Consider the following 24,774-nt stretch of genomic DNA (forward strand, 5'->3'; position numbering starts at 1 on the left):
CTGTGATAATGGGTATACTGGAACACCTCATTCCCTGGCCCTGTCAGATAATAGTGGAATTTGCTGTATTTTATAGCCAGCTTAAGCATATCTATATATGTTTGTGTTTGCAGAGGACTAAAATAATCAACCATGATTAAGAACTGATTGAAGAGTACTCTGCTGGGGAAACTTCTGAATTTTGCATTGCTTTTTGTCTTTGTAAAGATTATGATGTGAAATCTTACTAGCTTAATGTCAGTTGTGTAAGGTAAATTGGTACCAGTGTCTATTTTCTAGATACAGCGATTGTAGGTGAAGTAATCCCCTGGTCTTCATCTTTTTGTATAATCCGAGTGAGTCGTGCAGCCTCAGAAGACTGATTTTTCTTGGCTATGAGATTTGCCTCTTGGGTCTGTGTTACTCTGCAATTTCTTTTCCTGTACTTTTATGAAAAGATTGACTAGGAAAATGAAGATGGTGCAGTTGTTAATTATAGACATGCCAGTTATAGAAATCCCAGACTATCCAGAGTAGAGGTTGATTGCACGCAAGTCGTTTTTTGCAGTTATCCAACTGATGTATGGTGGTTTATTTTCCAAAGCATTTGGAATGTAATTGCGTGAAGTGCTGTTTTCAGAGCCTGTGTCTAGTCATCTTTTGAAGTATTTTCCATGCCTCAGTGAAAGTTTGAATGCTTGTATGTAATTCCTATATATTTTATGTGGAGGTGTCTCAACCTCTTTGTTTCTTAATTTACAACTGAAATATACTGCCTACTACAGGGACCCTATTACAACCTAATGGAAAGTATTTTAAACTTTTGCTTCTGGATGATTAACTCTTCAAAATGCTTGAGATAAGATCGTGGATTTAATCCCTAGTAATTGCCAAGACTGTGTCTGTAACCCTTATAAATAGTTGGCATTAAAGCTGTGCCATTGTCATAAAACTAGAAAAACAAAACCCTCAAAAAAAATCTTTCCCTATTAATAGCTACCATGGGGGATAACACCATATTTACAAATAAATGAAGAAATAAATCAAAAACATCCCCAACTGTTTTTAAAGGCCTTATTTACTACAATCTTTTCATGATACCGAAAGAGGGCTCTTATTATGACACTGAAGGATTCACATGCCAGTCTGCCACTGAAGAAACTAGCCTATTTTTGAGGGCTCACATACATTTATCCTCCCCTGTTAAAATGCAAAACTCCAAACCAAATAAACCAGGAAACTACTCATATGAAAATGACAATTTATGTGGCTCTTCTTACATTATTTTTTAGTAATGCATTTTTACATTTTTAGCAGTTGATTCAGAGATGTGGTTCCTCTCCCTGGGAACCGGTTCTTCTGTCTTTTCTTTTTTTTGTAAATTTATTTATTTATTTATTTTTGGCTGAGTTGGGTCTTTGTTGCTGTGCGCGGGCTTTCTCTGGTTGCAGTGAGAGGTGGCTTCTCCTGTTGTGGAGCCCGGGCTCTAAGCACGCGGGCTTTTAGTAGCTGTGGCTCGCGGGCTCTAGAGCGCAGGCTCAGTAGTTGTGGCGCACGGGCTTAGTTGCTCTGCAGCATGTGGGATCTTCCCGGACCAGGGCTCGAACCCGAGTCCCCTGCCTTGGCAGGCAGATTCCTAACCACTGTACCGCCAGGGAAGCCCTGTTTTTTCTTATTGCAATGAACTCATTGCAGAATTCCTGGCACCAGAGCTGTTTTCTAAAGAAAACTAGAGAAATAAAATGGGATTTAGAGCTCACACAGAGGTATCCTGAGGATTAGATGGACCTGGCTTATGTTTGGTGCTTTGGAGATAAACCAAACAAGTGTCTCAGTCATTTTCTTGGGCAATACGGTGGAATCCTTTTGGTCATGGAGGAGGTGGTTTCTATTTGGAATCCACCACATTTCCTTCAACCATCTGGCAGTGTTTAGCAGTGAAGCTCAGCTTTCAGAATTCAGCTGGAGTTGAAATTGGCAAGTCGCTTATGAACAGGCCTGGTGTGGTCTCAGCTGGGCTTGATGGGAGTAGTGGCCCCTTGGCTGATACACAGGAAGTTGATTGGTGCACATGTTAGTTTAAGTGAGTGGTTAGGTTCTGATTCCATTTCCTGTGATACATTGTGTAGACATGGCTGAATAAATGTGTTGCCTTGTGAACTTGAACAGAACAGGGTAAGAACTTTGAGACAGGGTCTTTCTCCTCCATCGAATACTCCAGAACAGGGAGTGGCTAGAGGAAGAACGGGGTGGGGGATGGGGTGGGAATGGAGAAGGTTACTTGGGGCAGAGCTTCACAAAACAGTGTGCGGATGGGGATCTCATAAATGAACTTTCCTTCCTCCTAAATAACTCAATACAGCACTTCTAAAACTAGGTCGTTCTGGCCATAGTAGGTAGAAACTGTGTCCTCCAGATTACCTGCCTCTGCATTGGAACCCCATTCCTTGAATAGTTAAATAATTGTTTCATTGGATAAATGCATGGTGAGTCACCCAGAAATACCCTGTGTCCTCTGGAAAAGACTGTATTGCAGCAACAAAAATATCTTACGCCATGGATTAGGTTTTGGCATTGGAAGTGGTTTACCTTGTTATTTGGAATTCTGTACTGTTAATTATGGCTCAAGACTATTATCATACAATGATTTCTTTTGTACCTCATCATCTTCCTTTTCTGTGTGTGCACGTGTGCATGAATGTATCTTTGTGCATGCATGTATGTGTATGTGTACTCCATGGAATATTCTTTCTCAGGGTGGGTTTTTTTTTTAAATTAATTTATTTTTGTCTGTGTTGGGTCTTCGTTGCTGTGCGCGGGCTTTCTCTAGTTGCGGGGAGCGGGGGCTGCTCTTCATTGCGGTGCGTGGGTGTCTCATTGCGGTGGCTTCTCTTGTTGCGGAGCACGGGCTCTAAGCGTGCGGGCTTCAGTAGTTGTGGCACACAGGCTCAGTAGTTGTGGCACGCAGGTTCAGTAGCTGTGGCTCGCGGGTTCTAGAGCACAGGCTCAGTAGTTGTGGCTCACAGGCTTAGTTGCTCCGTGGCACGTGGGATCTTCCCGGACCAGGGCTCAAACATGTGTCCCCTGCATTGGCAGGCGGATTCTTAACCACTGCGCCACGAGGGAAGTCCCTTTTTTTTTTTTTTTTTGAAGTGGGGAGATCAGGTCTGGTTTAATGATTGGTTGGGAATGAGAAAAGGAAATTTAAAATACGGGCCTCCAAAGCATAGGAGAAGTAAAAGTTAAATCTTTTTTTTTTTTTTTTTTTCCAAAATCAATTGTAGAATGTTTATGCAGTTATTGTGGACCCTTTATAGTTTGAATGTTACTAATTTTAGTGAATGTTACAATTTGAATGAAGTATGGACCATAAAATCATACCTCCAAATGTGAAGACTCCTTTTAGTGAAAGATAGTAAGTCATGGTTGGCTTGTTAAGCAATTGCAAAGTTTGCCCTCCCTTTCTCCACCTATGCGTATAAAAGGGCTCTTTTTCAACTAAAATAATTATCACATAGCCTGTCACTGTTTACATATGTTACCTCATTTATCATATGCAAACTCACTCCTAGCCATCCACAGTATGGTGGAATATCCTCATATGGTGCTGTGCTGCATGAAGGGATTCAGTATAATGCAGAACTGCCTTGGACCCTTTTCAGACGGTTTATTAAGTACCCAGATTGCCTCATTTTAAGGTTAGCCTAAGCCCACATGATAGATCTCCTAGGAAAGCATCAGAGTGATGTTCCCGTGTCCCATAAACACCTATAATGAGACTCTAAAGAAAATCTTCGGGGAGGCACTGCTTTGTGATTTTTTTTTTTTTCTTATACCTTTTAGATTTTCATGTCATTTATAGGCCTTCCAGCTTCTGCTTTTGCTTGCTTTTTCTCCTTTATTTTTAGATAACTTCTGTTTTCTTTTTTTATTTATTTATTTATTTATTTATTTATTTATTTATTTATTTATTTGGCTGTGTTGGGTCTTCGGTTCGTGCGAGGGCTTTCTCCAGTTACGGCAAGTGGGGGCCACCCTTCATCGCGGTGCGGGGACCGCTCTTCATCGCGGTGCGCGGGCCTTTCACTATCGCGGCCCCTCCCGTTGCGGGGCACAGGCTCCAGACGCGCAGGCTCAGTAGTTGTGGCTCACGGGCCCAGCCGCTCCGTGGCATGTGGGATCTTCCCAGACCAGGGCTCGAACCGTGTCCCCTGCATTAGCAGGCAGATTCTCAACCACTGCGCCACCAGGGAAGCCCCTGTTTTCTTTTTTTAACATCTTTATTGGAGTATAATTGCTTTACAGTGTATTGTTAGTTTCTGCTGGATAACAAAGTGAATCAGCTATATGTATACATATATCCCCATATCCCCTCCCTCTTTTTTTTTTTTTTATTTATTTTTATTTATTTATGGCTGTGTTGGGTCTTCGTTTCTGTGCGAGGGCTTTCTGTAGTTGTGGCAAGTGGGGGCCACTCTTCATCACGGTGCGCGGGCCTCTCACTATCGCGGCCTCTCTTGTTGCGGAGCACAGGCTCCAGACGCGCAGGCTCAGCAATTGTGGCTCACGGGCCTAGTTGCTCCGTGGCATGTGGGATCTTCCCAGACCAGGGCTCGAACCCTTGTCCCCTGCATTGGCAGGCAGATTCTCAACCACTGCGCCACCAAGGAAGCCCTCTTTTTTTTTTTTTAAACATCTTTATTGAAGTATAATTGCTTTACAGTGGTGTGTTAGTTTCTGCTTTATAACAAAGTGAATCAGCTATATGTATACATATGTCCCCATATCTCCTCCCTCTTGCGTCTCCCTCCCACCCTCCCTATCCCACCCCTCTAGGTGGTCACAAAGCACCGAGCTGATCTCCCTGTGCTATGTGGTTGCTTCCCACTAGCTATCTGTTTTACATTTGGTAGTGTATATATGTCCATGCCACTCTCTTACTTCGTCCCAGCTTACCTTTCCCCCTCCCCGTGTCCTCAAGTCCATTCTCTACGTCTGCGTCTTTTAACTTCTGTTTTCTGATTCTGTGCTTGATAGAGATGCCAATAGCATTGATGACAAAGATTCTTGAGGCTTGCCTGCTTTCACTTACCGAGTATGATTATCATGGTGATAATAGTAGCAGCAAAAGAAGTCACCATTTATGAAGTAGTTACTTAATGTGGGCCACGTGCACGTGGACAGGCATTGTCTCATTTACACCCCTAACAGCCTGTGGGTGACGGTTGTAATCACCATCCCCATTTTACAGATGAGAAAGCTCTGAGACCCTCGGAGGCTCCATCACTTGTATAAAGTTATCAAGACAGAGAGTGTAAAGGCTTGGAGATGAACTGACTTCAAAGCCTATTTTCTTTCTCTTCAGCCACATTTCATTTCCTCTCCGTCATCAGTCCCATTGGAACAACTAATGGGCTCACTGGAGCTGGGAAATGAACAAGAGGGTCAGAATTCACTCAAGCAAGTTGGTCTAAGTTGATAGAAATACAACCTCGGCTCTGTTCATTGGCATTTTGTTGCTCAGGAAATGCATAGATTTCTGGTATGGACTTGCCCTTTGGAAAATCATGGAGGAAATGGTCCCATCTGAAAGTACACCCATTTAAAAATATCCTTTAGAGTATTTTGGATCTGCAGCTTTATGTAGGGAAGGATGTGTCTGGTTTTCTGGTAAAGTCAGAGTCAAAACTTGATTACAGATTTTGGTGGGGTGGTGATGGGGATTGATCTAGAGTATTGTTGAGGTGGCAGCCAGCTGGGGTGGGAAGGTCGGCACAAAAATGCCTTTGGAAATTAAACATTGTAATGAAATCATTCCTTTGAAGGCAGCTTTCCAGGTGTGCTGTAAACCATTCTAGGCTATAATTGAAATATAAAAGAATGCTTCAAAAGCAGTGATCTATTTTTTAGCGACTGTTGTGCTAATCCTGAAATCCTAGCATGAATTAATGTAAAGACAGGATTGGATGCATAAAAGTACCGGTTTTAATCATTTAGCACGTTGTTGAAAACTAACCTGGCTGAGGCTTCAAGTCTAAGGGTGAAAATCTCACTCTCATCTCTCAAATCCCCCCATCATCTGCCAAGGACAGGCACCAGGGGCTCCTGTGGCAGCTGTGAAGAGGGGCTCCTTCCGCTCTCCCTGCTTAATGCGGGGGAGAGATTCGCTGCAGTTCATGTATAATGAAGTAGTCGAGGCCGATGTTTTTTTAAAAGTACTCCATTAAAGCTTAAACAGTGAATCAATTTTCTGTTCCAATCCGGTACTGTATGAAAATATCTACACTGCTGAAGCTTAAAGTTGGCAGAAGGTTTCATCTTTGCAGTTGAACAGTAAGTTACTTTGTAGCAGGTGAGAGAGCTGTGTTTGCCTCTGCTCCTGTGCTTCACTAGCACAGGGAAGTCAGCCTTGAGATCTTAGAATAAGTCCCCACTGTCCCCACTCTGCATCACCCCCGCTTACCTAGCATAGGTGCATCAGTACCCACATGTACAAACAGCAGCAATGGGTAGGAATACTGCATCTGGAGACTCAGGGTAGATTACAGTGCTGGGTACCTGTGAATTCTTTTCATGTGTCCCAAAGTTCAAAAGTAAAAGCTGAATCTTTGTGTACGGGCTGAGGCACCAAAGGGGAGGTAAGGTGCTGGAGTCTTATTTCCTGTGTGGTCTCAGGATGCCCCTTGTAAGCGTGAACTGATGCTGTTTTATCCTTTTATCTAGACGCACTACTTTGGCCTTTGGTTTCTCAGCAAGAGCCAGCAAGCACGATGGGTGGAGCTGGAGAAACCTCTGAAGAAACATCTGGACAAATTTGCCAACGAGCCTCTGCTTTTCTTTGGAGTCATGTTTTATGTGCCAAATGTGTCGTGGCTTCAGCAAGAGGCCACAAGGTAGGTACCTTTCTTCCTCCGCGTTCCATATAGGATGTGGATTAACTGTGAGGCTTCAGATGAAGTAGATGAGCTGGTTGATTTAGGGGTGTGTGTGTGTGTGTGTGTCTGTGTGTCTGTGTGTGTCTGTGTGTATGTGTGTGTGTGTGTGTGCGGTGGGGAAGAGGGTGGCGTAGTAGTTGGGAATTGTTTACCAGTTGCTTTGCAGCTTTAGAATTTTTGTTTGAATCCATGTAGCTAACCCCAGCGGTTCCCTATACTGCTAGTGAGGTAGCAGTGATCCTGAAGCAGGTAGAATTTTGTGTCTAGCAGCATAGACTGTGGGTAAAATCAATATGCTAGGATTTCATAAAAAATCAACCACCTAAAACCGTTTGGTCCACTCCTTCCCTCAAAATGTCCCCAAACAAAATGCATCATCAGACTCTGGATTTGAGGATTGAGAAGGTAACTGAAGATGGGAGTAGAGTTGAGGAAAGCACTGAGACGGTAAGGGTTTTGGTTTCGTAGGTTGAATGCGGGGAGGCAGGAAGCCAACAGCAGAGCGATCTGGGGATTAGCCCCGCCCTCCTGCTCATTGGCCGCTTTACCTGGGAGAGAAACCACGTGCCATCTTTGAAGAGATATTTTCCCCTCATCTGCAAAGTGAGGGATTTGAATGAGTCCCAAACGTTCTGATAGTCTGCGATTCTGTGAATGAAACAAGTGCGTTTTTGTTGGTGTTTGTTAAAATATGCAGGTAGGGGTGGTGTCTCCTTATCATTCTGTTATTTCCGGTAATGAAGGGAATCGCATAAACCCTCTACTTTAAGCCTTTTACTTGGATCATGGCATTCAGAGTGCTTGGGAAGCAATGCCAGTGGCATCCCAGGTAGAAGGAACAGTATTCTACTTGATTATTGCATGTGTCATTTCTTAGATTTTAAATTTCTGAAATAAGGATGCAGTTGAAATTTTTATTTACATTTTAAGGCAATAGTGTCCATCTTCTTCTTTTTTTAACCCAAATCATTGTTAAATAGGTGGTATTTCTATAAACACAGGCCATGAGAGAGCCGACAGTCTGACCCAGGAAACCTATGTCAGTCTTTCAGGTGTCATTCATTTGAAGCACTTGACTGTGTACCATCGTGCACTGTTTTCAAGTGATTTCATTTATTTAAGTCCTTTCTGTCCAAGAAATTATCTCCTCAAATCTCCTCAAGTCAAATCAAAGCAAGATGATTTCCTCCAGCTTTTGAATCCTTGAGTACTTTACACAGTGTTAGGAACACAGCATTAGGGTAATAATAAATACTTGCTGATTCATGGCTCTTGGACCATTAACTGCAAGACAATGAGTGCCAAGGATGAAACATGGACTATAAATTAATGCATATTGGGAAAAGTACAGCCCGTAAGAAAAAGAAAATGAAGTGGTGTTCCTCTAGACAGATTTATTCTGTAAGGTCTGTTTAGGAAGAGCAGTTGAAATGGTGAGGGACTCAGAAATTGTGCTTTATGAAGTTAAAGAAAAAAAGATTGTTTAAGCTTAGAAAAATGAAGACTTGCAAGGGTACAGTAGCTGCCTTTGGACTCTCATGGGGAGGGAATTCTGTGTCAGCTCCAGAGCACAAAATTAGGGCCGGTAATAATGAAGTTCAAGGAGTTGAAAGACTTTGGTTATCTGGCTCGACATAAGAACAGAGTTTCTAATAATAAAGCCATGTAAAAGTGGAGTAAGCAGACTTATAAAAGGGCAAGAGCCCCAGACTCTGAAAATGCTGTAGCACAGAGTGGATAGCCCATGTAGTGTCTTGTAGAGGAGACCGCCATATTGGGAAGAATGTTGGTCCATCAGTGGTTTTCAAACAGACCAGGGCCTGCTAGATCATAATTACCCGAAGCATTTATTATAAATATGGATTCTAGGGCTGCACCAGAAGTCTGAACTGGAATGTCTCAGACTGGGGTTCACGAGGATGTGTTGTTTAAAATAAACAATATTCCTCAGGTAGTTCTGATGTTCATTCAGACTTGGGAATCAATAAGTTAGTTAACCTCTAAAGCTCTTGACAGTTTTAGATTTTCCAGATAAGTAAACTTAATGCTGCATTATTTGATTGTCAATATTTGCATTTATAAGCTGAAACAAAAAGTGTTTAAATCTCAAAAACTGAGGTATAGAGTAGGAACTTTTGAATTTCTTTTTGCTCAGTTAGGTTGGTTCATTTAAGAACTTTGATAAGGAAGGAAAGAAGTGTTTTTCAACACAGGATTTTGAAGCAAACTCTGTTACTGTTGTTTGATCAGAAAAACTAACAGAAAATAATTCAAAACTTTGAAGGACGTTTTTTAGACTTAAACATTGGAACTAACCTATGTAGCTTTCAGGTATAACCTTCTCTTTATGGGAAAGGATGTTTAAAATTAGGAGCTGGTTTGCATGAGGAGTTTTTTTTGGTCCTCCCCCTCCCCCGCCCAGCATTGCAGGAATTTTTGTTGTCCCAAGGGGCCCTAAAACTGGAATGTGCCGGGGGGGGGGGGGGGGGGGGTGGGTGGGGTGGGGGTCAGAGCAAGGGAGGTGGAGAAATAATAGAGAAAAGTGTTGTAAATAAAGAAAGGAACATTGATAGAGGGAGAATGAAAAGAAAAAAGGAGGGGATTCCCTGGTGGTCCAGGGGTTAGGACTCAGCCCTCTCACTGCGGGGGACCCGGGTTCAATCCCTGGTTGGGGAACTAAAATTCTGTAAGCCACATGGCGTGGCCAGGAAAAAAAAGAAAGAAAAAAGGAATACATATACTTGGGAAGGTTGAGGGACACCAACAATGACCCAGGTGTGATTCACTGAGACTTACCCTGGGTTTTAGGCATATAGACTAGAGGGTAAAGGAGACTGGTTTGAAGAGAATAACAGTTTTAAGTGCTCAAGATTTCTGGGTTTGATATTAGAGAGGAATAGAAGAGCTGAATTCAAGGTGAAGAGTGCTACCAGTAGTCATTAGGAGCCCTTGGGAATCTGAACCTTCCTGGGAGGTTTTAGAAACATCTGGGGTCTCAACTGAATATTGAAACTGTCCTCCAGGCAGAGCAGCCAAGGAGAAGCAGTGGTGGGTGCGGGATTCCAGAGGAATGTTTGACGGAAGGCCCCAGCAGCATTCATGAGGAGCTGGTTAGTGGCTCACTCCCCAGTCAGCCCCGGTTACCTGAGTTACCAGGCATCTCAGTTGGAGGTGGGCTTTGGCTTCTCTGAGAGCACCTGGGATCCGCAGCATCTGACACAGAACAGTTAGTCTTTGTGATGCCCCGCTGAGTAAGATGTTTGCCTAGATTAGAAATAGAAATCTGTCTTTCATTGTGGGCAACCCTTTGGAGGAGGCAACCATTCAACCATCTGTGCTTAAAAAATAAGCCTTTGTCTGGAGCCAACCACACTTGTTTTCACCCAACACATGTTTGCAATGGTTTGGATACTTCTATTTGAGAGTAAAACAGGTTCTATAGCATTAGTCGGGACCAGCCATTTCTTTTCTGATTAAGGACAAAGAGCTTGGAATTAATACTCTGTGTGTGTGTGCGTGTGCGCGCACGCGTGTGTGTGTGTGAACCCATATAAAGACACACGGGGTGAAAGAAAGATATATTTAAAAGATGTATATTTCATTTCTCATCTTCAGACAGTCCTACCCTTGAAAACTTGCAGGTTAATACAGTATTTGGAAAAATACAACAAAAATTGGAGAAGGATGTTGATTGCAAACTGTTTAAGAAGGTGATTGACTTAAGATTATCAAGTCCAGGTTTTTTAAGTTAGAAAATCGAGAATCTTTGTTTTTTGACATTAATTTTGATATGCTTTGTCTCATCTCGTTTCCAGGATATGACTTTTGCAGAACAAGTCTCTTCGTAAGTGAGGGAAAAAGGCCAAGATACTATGGGGGGGTAGGGGATGACATGGACAGTTCAGGACCTACGTTTAGGTGGTAACTGAATAGAAGACCAAAGATATCAAAAGGAGAATACACACAGAAGTACACATAAAAGGGGAAAAAAACCAAAACAAAACTCCTGATAGTCTTACAGAAGTGTGAAAAAGCTGGTGAAAAGGACACACTGATAGACAGATGAGGATGAGTCATGAAACCATAGGAATTAAAGAGATTAGGAAGAGAGTTTGTTAGCCCTGTTCCAAACTGTAAGATGCATTACCTTGGGGCTTTAAAAATGTTAGTTTTCCTCCTTTGGTTAAAATGACTCAAGGGATGGGACCACCATATTTTTTTCCATTTTGCTTTGTTTCTCATCTCCCTTTTCGCCAGCTTGTCTGCTCAGCAAAGGGACTCTGGCTAGGAGTTCATCTTCCCCCATGCTGTCCTCCTCCTGACTCAAAGGAAAGATTTTTGTAATGTGTTTTAACGATGTGCATAGCAACAGGCTCATTATAAACACATGGTTTTCAGATTTTTTTCTGGACACAGAAAGAAAAAAGATGGTTTGTGAGAGGTGGAGAAATTCTTAGTCAAACAGAAGGATCCTTAATAATAGCCAGGGGAAACCAGAAAGCTGTTGGCCAAGATCACTGCTTTTCGTTTAGGTCTGGGGTTTTTCCAAGTCTTCCTCCAGTGAGGAAGTCCCTCTTTAGTTTTTTCAACACTAAAGAGAACACTTTGAAGAGAAAAAGTAATTTTTGAAGAGTGAATTGGCTTCAAGGTTGAAGTTGCTGAGTGCATACATGGTTTCTAAAATTTTCAATTCTGGGACATTTTTCTGTTATCAGAACATGTTTGTCTTTGCATTATCCCTGTTGAATGGTCTGTTTGCATAGTGCTAAGGGGCTTCTAATTGTCCTAATGAGGGTAGATAACCTTTCCTACTTTTCCAGAACACATTTGTAGCCTGCTGTTGAGGTGTGGCCGTCTGCCTTCCTAGAGGTAAGCATCGTTTTGATGCAAAGCAGTGGAACCACTGCTGTGGCCAGCACAGTTGCTCTACCGGCCAAGGACAGTCCTGACACCTTGTGGCATTCTGGTGGAAACTTCAGGTCTGTGGGACCTGTTCCAAGCTCCCTCCCTCTAGTGGGTGCTGCCTCTGTGTTTTCTGCACTTCTCAGCCTCTGTGGGTCACTCTACTCTTGGGATCACCGTTCTCCTTACACGTCTCAACTTCTCTAAAGTACTAGACTATGAGGCTATGTTCTAATCTGCTAGGTAAAACTGCCTAGCAGTTATTTCCAGAAGGATTTTGAAAAATACTTAATCTCTGTATGGGCTTCTAGGGGGCATTCTACAATGTTAAATGTAGCTCCTGTCTGGGAAGAACTTACTGGACAACGTGTCATTCCACTAACTGCAAATAAATGCCCACATTGAAAGCTGCACTGTTTAGGTACCATAAAGAGGGTGAGTGCATTTTTGTTGTGACGGTGAGTGACAAGAGAGTTATGTTATTACATTGTTAGACTATGGTGGGGGGGGGGCAGTGGTAACTCCCCTTTTCTTCCAATTACATAGTTTGGGCCTCTGGCATATTATATTGATGGCAAAGCCAGATTAGGTGAAGCCTTACATCCCCATAAAGGTCAAACTGGTGTTTTTTTGTTTTTTTAAACTAGGTTTCAAGAAGTGGTTCCAATGACCTTACAAAAGCTTTCTTCACCTTACCTTTCTAGTAAATACCTATGGTTTCCCTTTTAGTCTCTTGCCATCTGCCTTGAGTGCTATTGTAAACAAGTCAGTGTTCAACCAGTGTTTAAATTGTCTCTTTTAAAAGCTCTAATTATGGTAACGTTTCCATTTCCTTTTACAACACCATGTATTTTGTTCCTCCGGTTCTGTGAATTCTTTTATTATTTTGAAATGTCATTTTAATGGCTATTTAAAGTTTACCCGTGGGCTGGGAAATAGGGACTCTCTTCAAATCAGACTTAAAATTCAGCATGAATTCCCTGTGGATAATATAATTTGCTGAGAATGGCAAATCCTCCTCCTGGCCAGCTCCAGCGAGTGAATGAGAACTTGTTCTCTCTCTGTTGATGATTGAGAACGGAGTTGTTTCTGCCAGATATTTTAGATATTTTAAGATGCTGTTTATACTGGGATTTAATCTCAAACATCATTCTGTGTGGCTAATGTCATGTATGATGAGATGAGAGAGGAAATGGCTGTCTGCAACAAGCAGAGCAATCTTGAAGGCGAGAATTGCTTTCCCAAAGGAGATGAGTTGATGAAAATGTTAGTTGCCATTTGCATTATTTTTCATTTCAACCTTTATTTTAAGTACCTGTTCCGTGTTAGACACTTTGCTAGTCAGTGGGAGTACAAAATGAACAGATCTCAACTGTATCTCCAAGCAGCTTTTATTTCATCTCCACATATTTGACTTATTGGAGATTGGAGTTTGTTTGTAAAGCTTACCCAGGGAGCCTGGTAAGTGTCTTCCAGGACCAGGACCAGCTTCATGGACCTGTGACCTGTGCAGTTCCTCGCACGGAGCCCCACCCTCAGAAAAGCCCTGCACTTGGCTTAGTGCACTGGTGTTGTTCTTCTGAAATTCTTAATAATTTTTTTTTTTTGGCCGCGCCTCGGGGCACGCGGTATCTTAGTTCCCCGACCAGAGATCGAACCCATGCCCCCTGCAGTGGAAGCACGGAGTCTTAACCACTGGACCGCCAGGGAAGTCCCTGAAATTCTTAATAATTTTTGAATAATGAATGCTGCATTTTCCTTTTTCACTAGACTCTGCAGATTTTGTAGCAAGTCCTGCCCAGGACAGCCTCCTACCTCCATCCCTGTTCATTCATCTCTGCTTGTTTTATTGTTGCCTTGTGACTTGCTCTTAGCTCTGGGTAGATCTGAGTCTTCTGTTATGGGTGTGGTCAAAGAGAAAAGGTAAAAAAACAAACAAAAAAAAACCCACGGGGGAACACAAATAAAATTTTCATTATCTCTGCAAATATGAAAATAAAATTGAGGTCCTGGTAACCATTTCTGCTCCTGGACTTGACTTACCGGAAAAACCTGCAGAGTTTGGGGAACTGTTGTAAAATCAGTGGAATTTCCTTTAGGGAAGCTGATCAGTTAGCTTATCTCAGTCCTCAACTAGGATTTCCTCATGTTTTGCTGTGAAGAAGATGACTCCACAAAGTTTATACTTTTCTTAATTAAATCAAAAGCACACCTTAGTGCCTGCCTCATCATACCAAGTCTTCCAAATGCATGGAATTACTTTTTATCCTTCTCTTTCCCCTCACGGGAAAAAGACCTAGTTTGCAAGAATATGTAGGGAGATAGCTATTTAGGCAACACACTGCCAGTAGAACAATGAGGTATACACAAATAAAATGAAGTTAACACTTAAACACAGTCTGGGTGTTTCTTTGATATTCTTTCCCTTTAGGGGAGAGAAAACAAATGGTAAAATAAATCAGTATTCTTTAATAATAGCACTTGACATTATTATTATTTATTGTAGGTGTTCTATAATAAATGGAAAAATCGGAATTTCAAATGGAAATAGGTCCGTGGCATCATTCGTATTTCAAAAGGAGCCTTCGTGTAATGTTAGGTTTCTTTAATGCATCTGACATTTGATTTTCACCCTTTATAAGGCAAGATATGCTTCTCTATGCTTTAACCATTAGTAAAGCAAAGTTTCCGCCAAATAGGTGAAGTATCAATAGTATACCTCAAAAAAAAAAAAAAAAACCCTTTGCTTTTAAAGTGTTAAGATTCTCATTTTCAATCGTACGGTTAATGTGTATTTACTAGTATTTGATGATCTATTCTGAAATTCTCAAAAGCAAACAAAAATCATGTGCTTCTCTTGAGCTGTTTGGAAAATAACTTGATATCTTAAGCAAGGGTAATACTTTTGTTCTTTGTGTATTCCTTGATTTTCAAAGGTACATTTATTCGTTTGTTTACTCACTCATTCATTGATTTCAAATAGTTCTTTATCAGAGTTACATTGCAGAAGACTGAGAAAGATCCAACATTTGACTCATGAAACAATAAAGATTTATAAGAGAGCAGGGTTTAAAATTTTAGAATATTCTTTTTTTTTTTCAAAAGCTAGTAGAACATGATGATCCCACACAGCAGTGTTTACCTTCAGCTGAGGGGTGGAGAGAGGGGAAAAATACACAGAAGCGATGGGAAGAGGTGTTTTGTCATGTCAAAGCATGCCAGCTATGTTCTATGGATTTTTAAAAGACATCCACTTCCTTAGAAAGTATTCCTAGGATTTGTTAGGGGTATCATTATAATGGGTGGGATTGGGAATGGTGTGTTAATTTCAATACTGGAGTTTTAAAAAAAACTTGCGGGGAGAGGCACAGGAAGTAGTAGATGTTTTAGAATCCTTTGCTCTACTTTTTCTGGGATCTCAGTGGAGGGACCTGAAGTCAGGGCAGAGTGGGTGGGGAAGGAGGAGGGAAGTGGCAGATGTGCTGTATTTCCACGTTAAAGAGGCCTACAGTGTCAGCAGCAGCAGCCTCTAGCAAGCACAGAATCCTTTTTTTGTGCTTTATGGTATAGCTGTTTTCTGGCCCAGTACAAGACTTCCAAACCTACCCAGCCTGAGAATATGATAATTCTATGAGGTTCTGTGGAAGAACATAGTTTGTATTCCATCACCTGATAGAATTTAATAATAATAATCGTGAGAGTGGCTAGCATTTATGTACGAGGTGCTGCACTAAGTATCTTAAGTGATTGCCTTTTTCGGTCCTCACTACAACCCTATGAAGGGGTCTCTATTATTATTCTCTGAAAAAGGATTGTGGGGTTTTTTCCCTAATAGAAATTTTATTACTAATAAGCGGAGATTTCATCCATCAAAGTAGTTGAATCTTTTACTTTACTTTGCCAGAGAAATACTCTTGTCCACATGTCCCTCTACTCCCCAGCATTACCAGAGAAACGGGAGGTGGGGCGATTAGTTTCTACTGAGGTGTCAGCAAAGAAATCCAGAGGGCTGAAGTACCCGTAAAGTCAGAGATCATACTCTGGCAGCACAAGAGCTGATTCTGGTCTACTGGTGGGTTTTGTTTTACCTGGACTTTTTAAAATTAATTAATTAATTAATTAATTAATTAATTAATTAATTAATTTATGGCTTTGTTGGGTCTTCGTTTCTGTGCGAGGGCTTTCTCCAGTTGTGGCAAGCGGGGGCCACACTTCATCGCGGTGCGCGGGCCTCTCACTATCACGGCCTCTCTTGTTGCGGAGCACAGGCTCCAGATGCGCAGGCTCAGTAGTTGTGGCTCACGGGCCCAGTTGCTCCGCGGCATGTGGGATCTTCCCAGACCAGGGCTCAAACCCGTGTCCCCTGCATTGGCAGGCGGATGCTCAACCACTGCACCACCAGGGAAGCCCTGGACCATTTTTTTAAGAATTGAATTTGGATGCCTTACAGATAGGTATAGGCTGTCTAGTTTGCCCAGTTCCCCGACTCCCTGTGGTGTTATAGTCAGCGACATGGACTCCTTCATGTGACCTGCTGGCCCTGTAGGCATTTAGGTTGTGACTGCTGATACTTGTGCTTTCTATATAACTTGAAGTGCTTCTCGGTACTGGGATCAACCCATACCTCCACGTTGGCCCAGTTGGGTTTATGCCACTCAGAGTCCAGCTGTCGTAACACTTTAGCCACCTACCAGAAACTGAAGATGGTCCAGCTGGATGTGGGAGTATCATTTTCCTTACATCCTCGTTTGAAAAGTTTGTTTCTATGTCAGGTCGCTCCAGGGTGCTAGATGACATGTTCTGTACTTTATGTAGTGGAGATGTGGCTTAAGTCTTTCAGATTTTTCCCCATTATTGTTTCAATATCTGCCTTATCTCTGATTACTCATAAAAGATTCCATCCGTCACAAAGGTACCAAATATCCTGTAGGCCAAAAAAGAATCACCCAAATCTTAAGCAAACATAGCCTATTTGAGAAAGTAGTTTTCCATCTATCAAGACAGATTTACCAGAATCATAGTTTTACATCCAAACGTGAAACGCCGCAGATTCTAGAGGCCAGTTATTTTATTGTACAGGTGAAAGAAGTGAGAACTAGAGAGGCAAAGGGGCTTTGCCCATAGTTACACCGCTGCTTAGAGACAGAGAAATCGGGCTCTTCAGCCAATACTGGTATGGTTTTAGGTGAACCAAGAATGCAGACATGGGAGAGCCCGGGGAGAGGATTTATTTAAACTTCCAAAAGCCTTGGCCCGTCCTCCCCTCCCTTGCCCTGCAATCGCTAAGACACCCTGTGGTACTGGAAGAGATGTGTTTTGTCCAAGGGAAGGAAGTAGTTTAGACAGCAGAAACAAAAGGTAAGGGAAAACAGGCACTTCTTTGAATGGGGTGAGCATTATGTCGAGATTGGAACTGAGATGGGTTTTATTTAACATTTTTTTTTGAATTTCTATTTATTATAAAATTTTCATACAATTTAATTAATTAATTTTTTATTGGAGTATAGTTGCTTTACAATATTGTGTTTATACTGTACAGCAAAGTGAATTAATACAATTTTAAAAGGTTACTTTAGATTTACAGTTATTACAAAATATTGACTATATTCCCTGTGTTGTACAGTACATCCTTGAGCCTATCTTACACCCAATAGTTTGTGCGTCCCACCCCCCCATCCCTATGTTGCCCCTCCTCCCCGCCACTGGTAACTACTAGTTTGTTCTCTATATCTGTGAGTCTGCTTCTTTTTTGTTATATTCACTAGTTTGTTGTAGATTTTAGATTCCACATATAAGTGACATCATACAGTATTTGTCTTTCTCTGTCTGACATTTATTTCACATTTTTATCAGTGATCTGCTGCCCTGGGCACAGAGTGAAAGTGCCAAGCTTTCAGATGACACTAAGCCCTTTAGAAGAGTGGGAAATTGAGACATTGGAAATAAACAGTAGAAAGGTGTCAGCTGGTGTCAAGTTCCCAGGTGTGACTGTGAAAGGATGATACTATTCTTTCTGGTGTAATTTGTGAGAGGAGGGGAGGAGTCGTCATAGCAGGGGCACGCTGCAACATGTTTCAGTTTACAGCAGCCCAGCTCTCAAGGTTAGCCCGTCAATCTTGTGCTGCAGCTGGCCAGAGTGAGTAGATGTGTCGCCAGCGTAAAAATGTTTCCTGCCAGCATATAAAGGTGTTACCGTTATTCAGGGCAAAGCCCAGCAAATTTTACGTAAGTTTCACTGAAATGCAAGCCAGACGCATGATACTTTAACAGACAATCAGAGAGATGAAGCAATGTTAGAAACAAATGTTTTTGACCAGGACAACAAATGTTTTGAAGAAGGTCTTCAGAAGACCTGAACTGTGATTACTAAAGAGAGAAACCCATAGATCGAAGGAAAACTCGAAAAGGTCAGTAATTTGGATCCTTGAAATAAATGACCAATTGTGAAAAGATGGATACTGGTGGAAAAATATGAATGCAAGTTATCTATCTGCCAGACTGCATTGTGTGTATATTTTGAATGATTGATGGAATCAGCAAAGAACTCATATTCGGTTTAATCTTCAAGGAAAATAATAGCTGGGAATAAAATACAGTTCAAAAACAAAACTGCTGTAGTAGGAGCACAGATTTGTAGTCAGAAGACCTAGTTTGCAGGTATTTGTTTCTTGGTCAGGCTCTGTAAACCTCCCCAAATTCAGCCTTTGTGTTTATTGTCAGTCAGCGATGATACCAGCATAGTTACTGTGACGATTAATTCAGAAAGCACATAGTGGGTTTCAGCACATAGTGGGTATTCAAATAATGTTTGTTTTTTAAATAACAAAGATATAGTGTAAGGTAAGGAGAAATTGCTGTGCGGATAGTTGTCAATCACCTGGTAGAAGAATCAATCCAGGCCCATGGTAACAGGAAACATACAGGGAAGAGCATTCTGGGAAATGTAGTTCAGCCCAGCCAAGTTGTGACATTACAGTGCTACCAAGGGGCTAGGTATCTAACTGATGATTAGCAGAGCCCAAATCGCTATAAACCCTGCTTTAGTAGAAACTCTTATTGAGTACAAATTTGGTACTGACACATGAGTGCTAGAAATCAGAATTACCCTCCAAAGACAAAGGATTTGATGTCATTGAAGTTAAGTTCAAATTTGTCCCTTATTTCCTCTGGCACTTCCTAAAGTTAGAGTTGCAAAAACTAATTTAAGCAAAAACTGTATTGTTATCATCCTAAGTAGATTCCCCACCCTTGCCCCAGTCCCATGCAAGGGAGCAGATCTTGCCCAGAGGGCCCAGGCTGGTCCCGCTTTCTGGGCTGAGGTTACAGGCGAGTGTGAGGAAACAGGATAAGGCAGGCCTGGCCTGCAGCTTCACAGATGGTCAGAGCAGCTGTTCAGGGTCATGAAGCCAGGTTGGCTACAGCAGGACGGGCCAGGATGACCTGATGCTAATCTTGCAGTACTTGTAACTTGAAGAGGGTGTAGTTTGAAGAAGATAAACAGATTCCAAATAAAGATTATTTAAGGGGATGATAGACTCTTGGTAAGTGATTATTATTTTTAAAACAAAACAAAACAAAAGTAAGAAATTGGGCTGGTTGAATCTTTAAGTGTGGTCCTTAGCCTGCATGGCTCACAATCACCTGTGGCATTCTTTAAAAATGCATATTCATATATATATAACTGAGTCACTTTGCTGTACAGGAGAAATTAACACAACATTGTACATCAACTATACTTCAAAAAAATTAAAAAAAAATCAGTACCTTTAAAAAATGCATATTCTTGAACCCCACTCCTGACTGCCTGAATCAAAATCTTTTAATTAGTGCCACAGGTGAGTCTTACACTTTTTTTGGTTAAATGGAAGGAAACTCTATCCTGATGTTCTTTCTGCTGTAGCTGGTGTTTTATGTTAGTAAATAGATGTTAGAGACTCTCAGGATGGATTGGAGGAATTGGGAAGGAATTAAAGAGTCTCAGTGTTTGTTTTAGGCTGAGGAACTTGGACGACAAATGGTGTGGTCTTACCTGTAGAATAACTGTGGGCATCTTCATGGGTTCCTGGCCTGAATACAATGGAGAACTCAAGGTTCTTCAGCAATTTTGGTCAGTTTTTATTTCGCATACTTCAGAGTCTAACATTTTAGTCATTTAGTTAAACTTTGATAATGCGTAATAGATCATACATACTGTAATGTATGATAGATCCCTAAATAAGTCATTAAATGTTATTTATTGTACAAGAATTTAGCATTATGTGCATCCTTAATAAAAGTGGTAATAACAACTGGCCTAAATCGTGTATACTACTCTAGGACCCTAAAACTCTGTATGAGACCTTTTCCAATGTTTACTCACGCTTTGGAATTGTAAACTTAATTAAAAAAAAGAATATTTCAAAACTGAGAATACTGTATATGGATTTCAGTAATTCTCTTGCCATTCTTTTTTTAAAAATATTTATTTATTTATTTTTGGCTGTGTTGGGTATTAGTTGTGGCATGTGGGATCTTTCACTGCAGTGCACGGGCTCCTCTCTAGTTGTGGCACATGGGCTTCTCTGTAGTTGTGGCACGTGGGCTCTCTAGTTGTGGCGCGTGGGCTTAGTTGCCCCACGGCATGTGAGATCTTAGTTCCCCGACCAGGGATCGAACCCACGTCCCCTTCACTGGAAGGCAGATTCTTAACCACTGGACCGCCAGGGAATTCCCCTCTCTTACCATTCTAATTTGTCAATTTCTACTGAATTTAGGTAAATGTAAGATGAAACAATAGGTGAATTGAGAAACGATAATAAAAACATCCAGCCAAATAAAATCCCAAAGTTGTAAAAACATCAAAGTTTTCATGATTAGTTTTTTTAAAAAGGATATTATTTTCTAGACTGGTTCATGGAGTCCTTGATTCCAGCTACCAACCAGAAGCACAGTATATTTAAATAATAAAAAATTTAAAGGTAGAAATGCTCAGTTCTAGATAGGAGTTGTCTTAATTTTCTAAATCTTCTGTGACCTCCTCCTTACTATACATTGAGAGGCTTTGTGTTGCATACACACACACACACACACACACACACACACACACATGATTTTTGAAGTGCTCCCCTTTGTTATGAGTACTGAAAGTATTATTCTGAGAGCTAATCTGACAATCTTTCCCAAGAAAATTCCACTCTTATTTAAAAAGAAAATACGGCTTGGAAATGTTTTTATCCACAGGAAGTTGGAAAATACAGATAAAGGAAAGCTGTATTCTTTACATCTGGTTCATTTTCAAAAGGGTATCATGAATTATATACCCATTCTACACTAAAGGAGGCATTTTTCCTTTCTGATTTAATGTGATTATTTGCTAATTTGTAACTTTGTATAATTATAACTACAGTATGACTGATAATCCATTTAGAGCTTTGAACATCTGCAGGAGGGGTATGTTGAATTACAGAGATTCTTATTCATTGCTCTGTGATACTTGCATTATAACTGAAAACATACATACATGCACACACACACCAGGACTAAAACATTTTACCTCTCTTTACCCTTGACCCAATATATAAATAATTGGATTAGAAAGCATTAAAATAAATGAGAGAGAATCAATCTAACTTTTGATCATCAGGAATGAAATACTCTGTGTGTGTGTGTGTGTGTGTGTGTGTGTGTGTGTGTGTGTGTATATATACACATCTGTATATGTATATTTAATTGTCTAGAGTAATGTTTGCTAATATTTTGAAGGAGACTTATTTGACCACTGTACAGATTCTCCTTTTATGGTTTTCATTTAAGAAACACAGAATTTTGTCATGATAAAGGACAGTACAAATCATCAAATGTGACTCTTCTTTAAAGAAACCAGCCTGATCAGATCCAGAGCAAAGAAGCCCAGGCAGGTGTCTGCTTCCGGAGTGCTGTCCTGTGCCCACATCCTTGTTTAATATGTTCCAGCTGCTGCTTCTCTACTCCGACCCTTCACCCGGGTCCACGGACTGGGTGTTTGCTGTCTGCAAGAAGGTTGACCCTTCAACCTTTTTTCTTGATTCTCAACGCTTTCTCCAGTCTGGGTCCAGTTTCTGGTAATTTTCAAATATCTTTAATATCTGCTTCTCATGGATTCCTTGCCTTCTGTTTTCAACCAGGCTATTTTTTTTTTCTATTTCAAAAATTAATCCCAAAATATTCATTTCACAGCTTTTTACTTCCTAATTACCATTTAAAATCTCTCTTGCTTTCAGATGCCTGGTGTTCCTGCGTGTATTCTGTTTATTTACTTACTGCTTCCATTATTTTTTGTTCATCCATTCCTTCTTGAGCCCTTGAGAAATTATGTACGTCATTGATTTGGCTCACATGGGCCCCTTGAAGGTTACCAAGGGACACCCCACCTTAGAACCAGGGTCCTTTTCCACTCCTATTCTCTTTACTCCCGGTCAACACTAGACATGGCGAGTCCACTCCTGAAATTCCCTCCCTCCTGGGCTCCTGGTGCCATTCCCTTATCTGGTCCTCGCTTTGCCAGAGCTCTGCCCTTCTAAATTTTTCTTTATCCATGATCTGCCATAGAGCTTAATCATCTTCAGACTTTAGAGGTAATTTCTGACAGATGTCTTAGTTTTGTACCACTTACCCACATCTTATTCTTGATTTCCTGCTGACAGAGGACAGTCTAGAACACAATCATGAATATGCTGAGTATCTACTGTGTGCACGGCACTGGAGTATATGCAAAATACAGCCTTTTTCTTAAGGAACCTACGTTCATGGGAGCCCCTCTGCTTGCGTGTTATAGTCTTACTTCAGGCTCCCTGGGGTCATGATGACAGTACCATTTGTTGATCACCTCTGCCTGGGGCACTTTGCACACTCTTGCACAACCAAATCTTGTAGGATCCAGAAAGGCAGACAGTGATGAACTGTTACCCTCCTGCTACCTCTCCTGACCTTAAATCCTTCCCTACATACCTCATTTTTCTGTAAGTAGCTCCATGATTCTTTTCCTGTCATAAGTTGGCAATTAGAGTCACCCAGGGCTCTCTTTCCTTATGCCATTTGTTATACCAGGCCCTGACCATTCCTCCACGCTCTGGTAGTTACTTCCACTTGGAGTCTCATTGTCATCTTCTTTCTCTACCAATAATCATTTTTAAGGTAAATTTTGTTAAAGGGTGACACATACAGGCAAATGCAGAAATCAAAGGGTACAGTTCAGTGAATCTTTGCAAAGTGAACACGCCCATGTAACCAGTCCTTAGATCAAAAATCGGAACATCGGGACTTCCCTGGTGGCGCAGTGGTTAAGAATCCGCCTGCCAGTGCAGGGGACACGGGTTCGAGCCCTGGTCTGGGAAGATCTCACATGCCGCAGAGCAGCTAAGCCCGTGAGCCACAACTACTGAGCCCGCGAATCACAACTACTGAAGCCCACGTGCCTAGAGCCCGTACTCTGCAACAAGAGAAGCCACTGCAACGAGAAGCCCGTGCACCGCAACGAAGAGTAGCCCCTGCTTGCCACAACTAGAGAAAGCTCGCGTGCAGCAACGAAGACCCAACGCAGCCAAAAAAAAAAAAAAATCGGAACATCACCAGCCCCTCACATCCTTCCTCATGTTCCCTCTCAGTCTCTATCCCCCCAGAGTAACCATTATCCTGACTTCTAAAAATATAGATTAGTTTTACTTTTTTTTTTAAAAACTTTTTAAGTGGAATAATACAGTATGTTCTCTTTGGTGTCTTCTTTAATCACCATTTTGTGAGAGTCATCCATATAACAATATATGTATAGTTAGATCTCGGTCCTTTTCATTGCTGCCTAATATTCCAATATATGCATATGCTATAATTTACACATTCTACTGAGAGGACATTTGGATTGTTTCCAATTTGGAGCTACTATGAACTGTGCTGCTGTTTACATTTCTAGTATGTGTATTATAGACATTCTAGTACATATCCTATGGACATTCTTGCATATGGCTTTGACAAGTGGACTCATTTCTGCTGAACATGCATATATTAGTTTTATCTAGCAGTTCTGTAAAATTTTTATTACTACCAGGAAAATAAAAAGCAAATTTTAAGGCTGAAAAAATCTTAGCTACTTGATCTTGCTTTCTCTTTGCTCCCTATATTTAGTTCATTATTTATAAAATAAATATATATTGTGTGCCTACTGTGCTTGAGGCCGCTAGGGCACATCAGTAAACATAAAAGCAAGTACTCTGGCACTTGCTCAGTTGCAGATCATTACAATTACTGATCTTTCTTAATATTAACAATAATGACTATTAACATTTGTTAAATGTTTACTGTGTGCCAGGGCACAGTTCTAAGATCTTTATATGTATTAAGTCACTTAGTCCTTACAATAACTCTTAGAGTTAGTACTACTATTTTTCTAATTTTACAGAATAGGCAACTAAGGCACAGAGAGGTTGAGTAACTTGCCCCCAGATATGAATAAGTGACAGAGCTCTGATTCAAACCTACACAGTGGGGCTTCAGAAGCTATGTTTACCCCTATGCTATGCCACTTTCCATTTAAATCCATTCCAGCTTACTTTGTCCCTGCTTTATGTTTTCTTACCTCTGGCCTGAAAGAGGTACAGTGAAGTGGTGAGGAGCACTGGCTTTTGAGTTGGACAGACTTGGAGTTGAATTCTAGCTCTGCTACTTGCCTTCTGTATGCCCTCGGGTGAGTTATTTGTCCTTTCTATGATTTAGTTTCTTCACGAACAGATCTCGTGAGGATTAATCTGGTTAGTAAATGGAAAAGTATGCTTTATAGTACCTGACACTATTATCATAATTATTATTTGGCCTCCTAACTTGTGTCTTTCCCACCCATCTTGTGGTACATACCACTTACACTCCAACTCTAAGCATTTTTCTTTTTTTTTTTTTTTAAACTTTTGGGTTTATTTATTTATTTATTTATTTATTTATGACTGTGTTGGGT

General features: G+C 41.1%; 1 protein-coding gene across 1 annotated transcript in view; it reads left to right on the forward strand.

Moving 5' to 3' along the window:
- PTPN14 (protein tyrosine phosphatase non-receptor type 14) overlaps window positions 1-24,774 on the forward strand; it is a 109,281-nt gene that overhangs the window by 8,173 nt on the left and 76,334 nt on the right. The window contains exon 2 of the mRNA XM_068541436.1: window positions 6,703-6,872. Within this exon, the coding sequence (XP_068397537.1) occupies window positions 6,703-6,872 (170 nt within the window). The remainder of the gene's footprint in view (window positions 1-6,702; window positions 6,873-24,774) is intronic.

This window comes from Eschrichtius robustus, chromosome 3 (assembly GCF_028021215.1).
Source record: "Eschrichtius robustus isolate mEscRob2 chromosome 3, mEscRob2.pri, whole genome shotgun sequence".
In the NCBI taxonomy this organism is placed as follows: Eukaryota; Metazoa; Chordata; class Mammalia; order Artiodactyla; family Eschrichtiidae; genus Eschrichtius; species Eschrichtius robustus.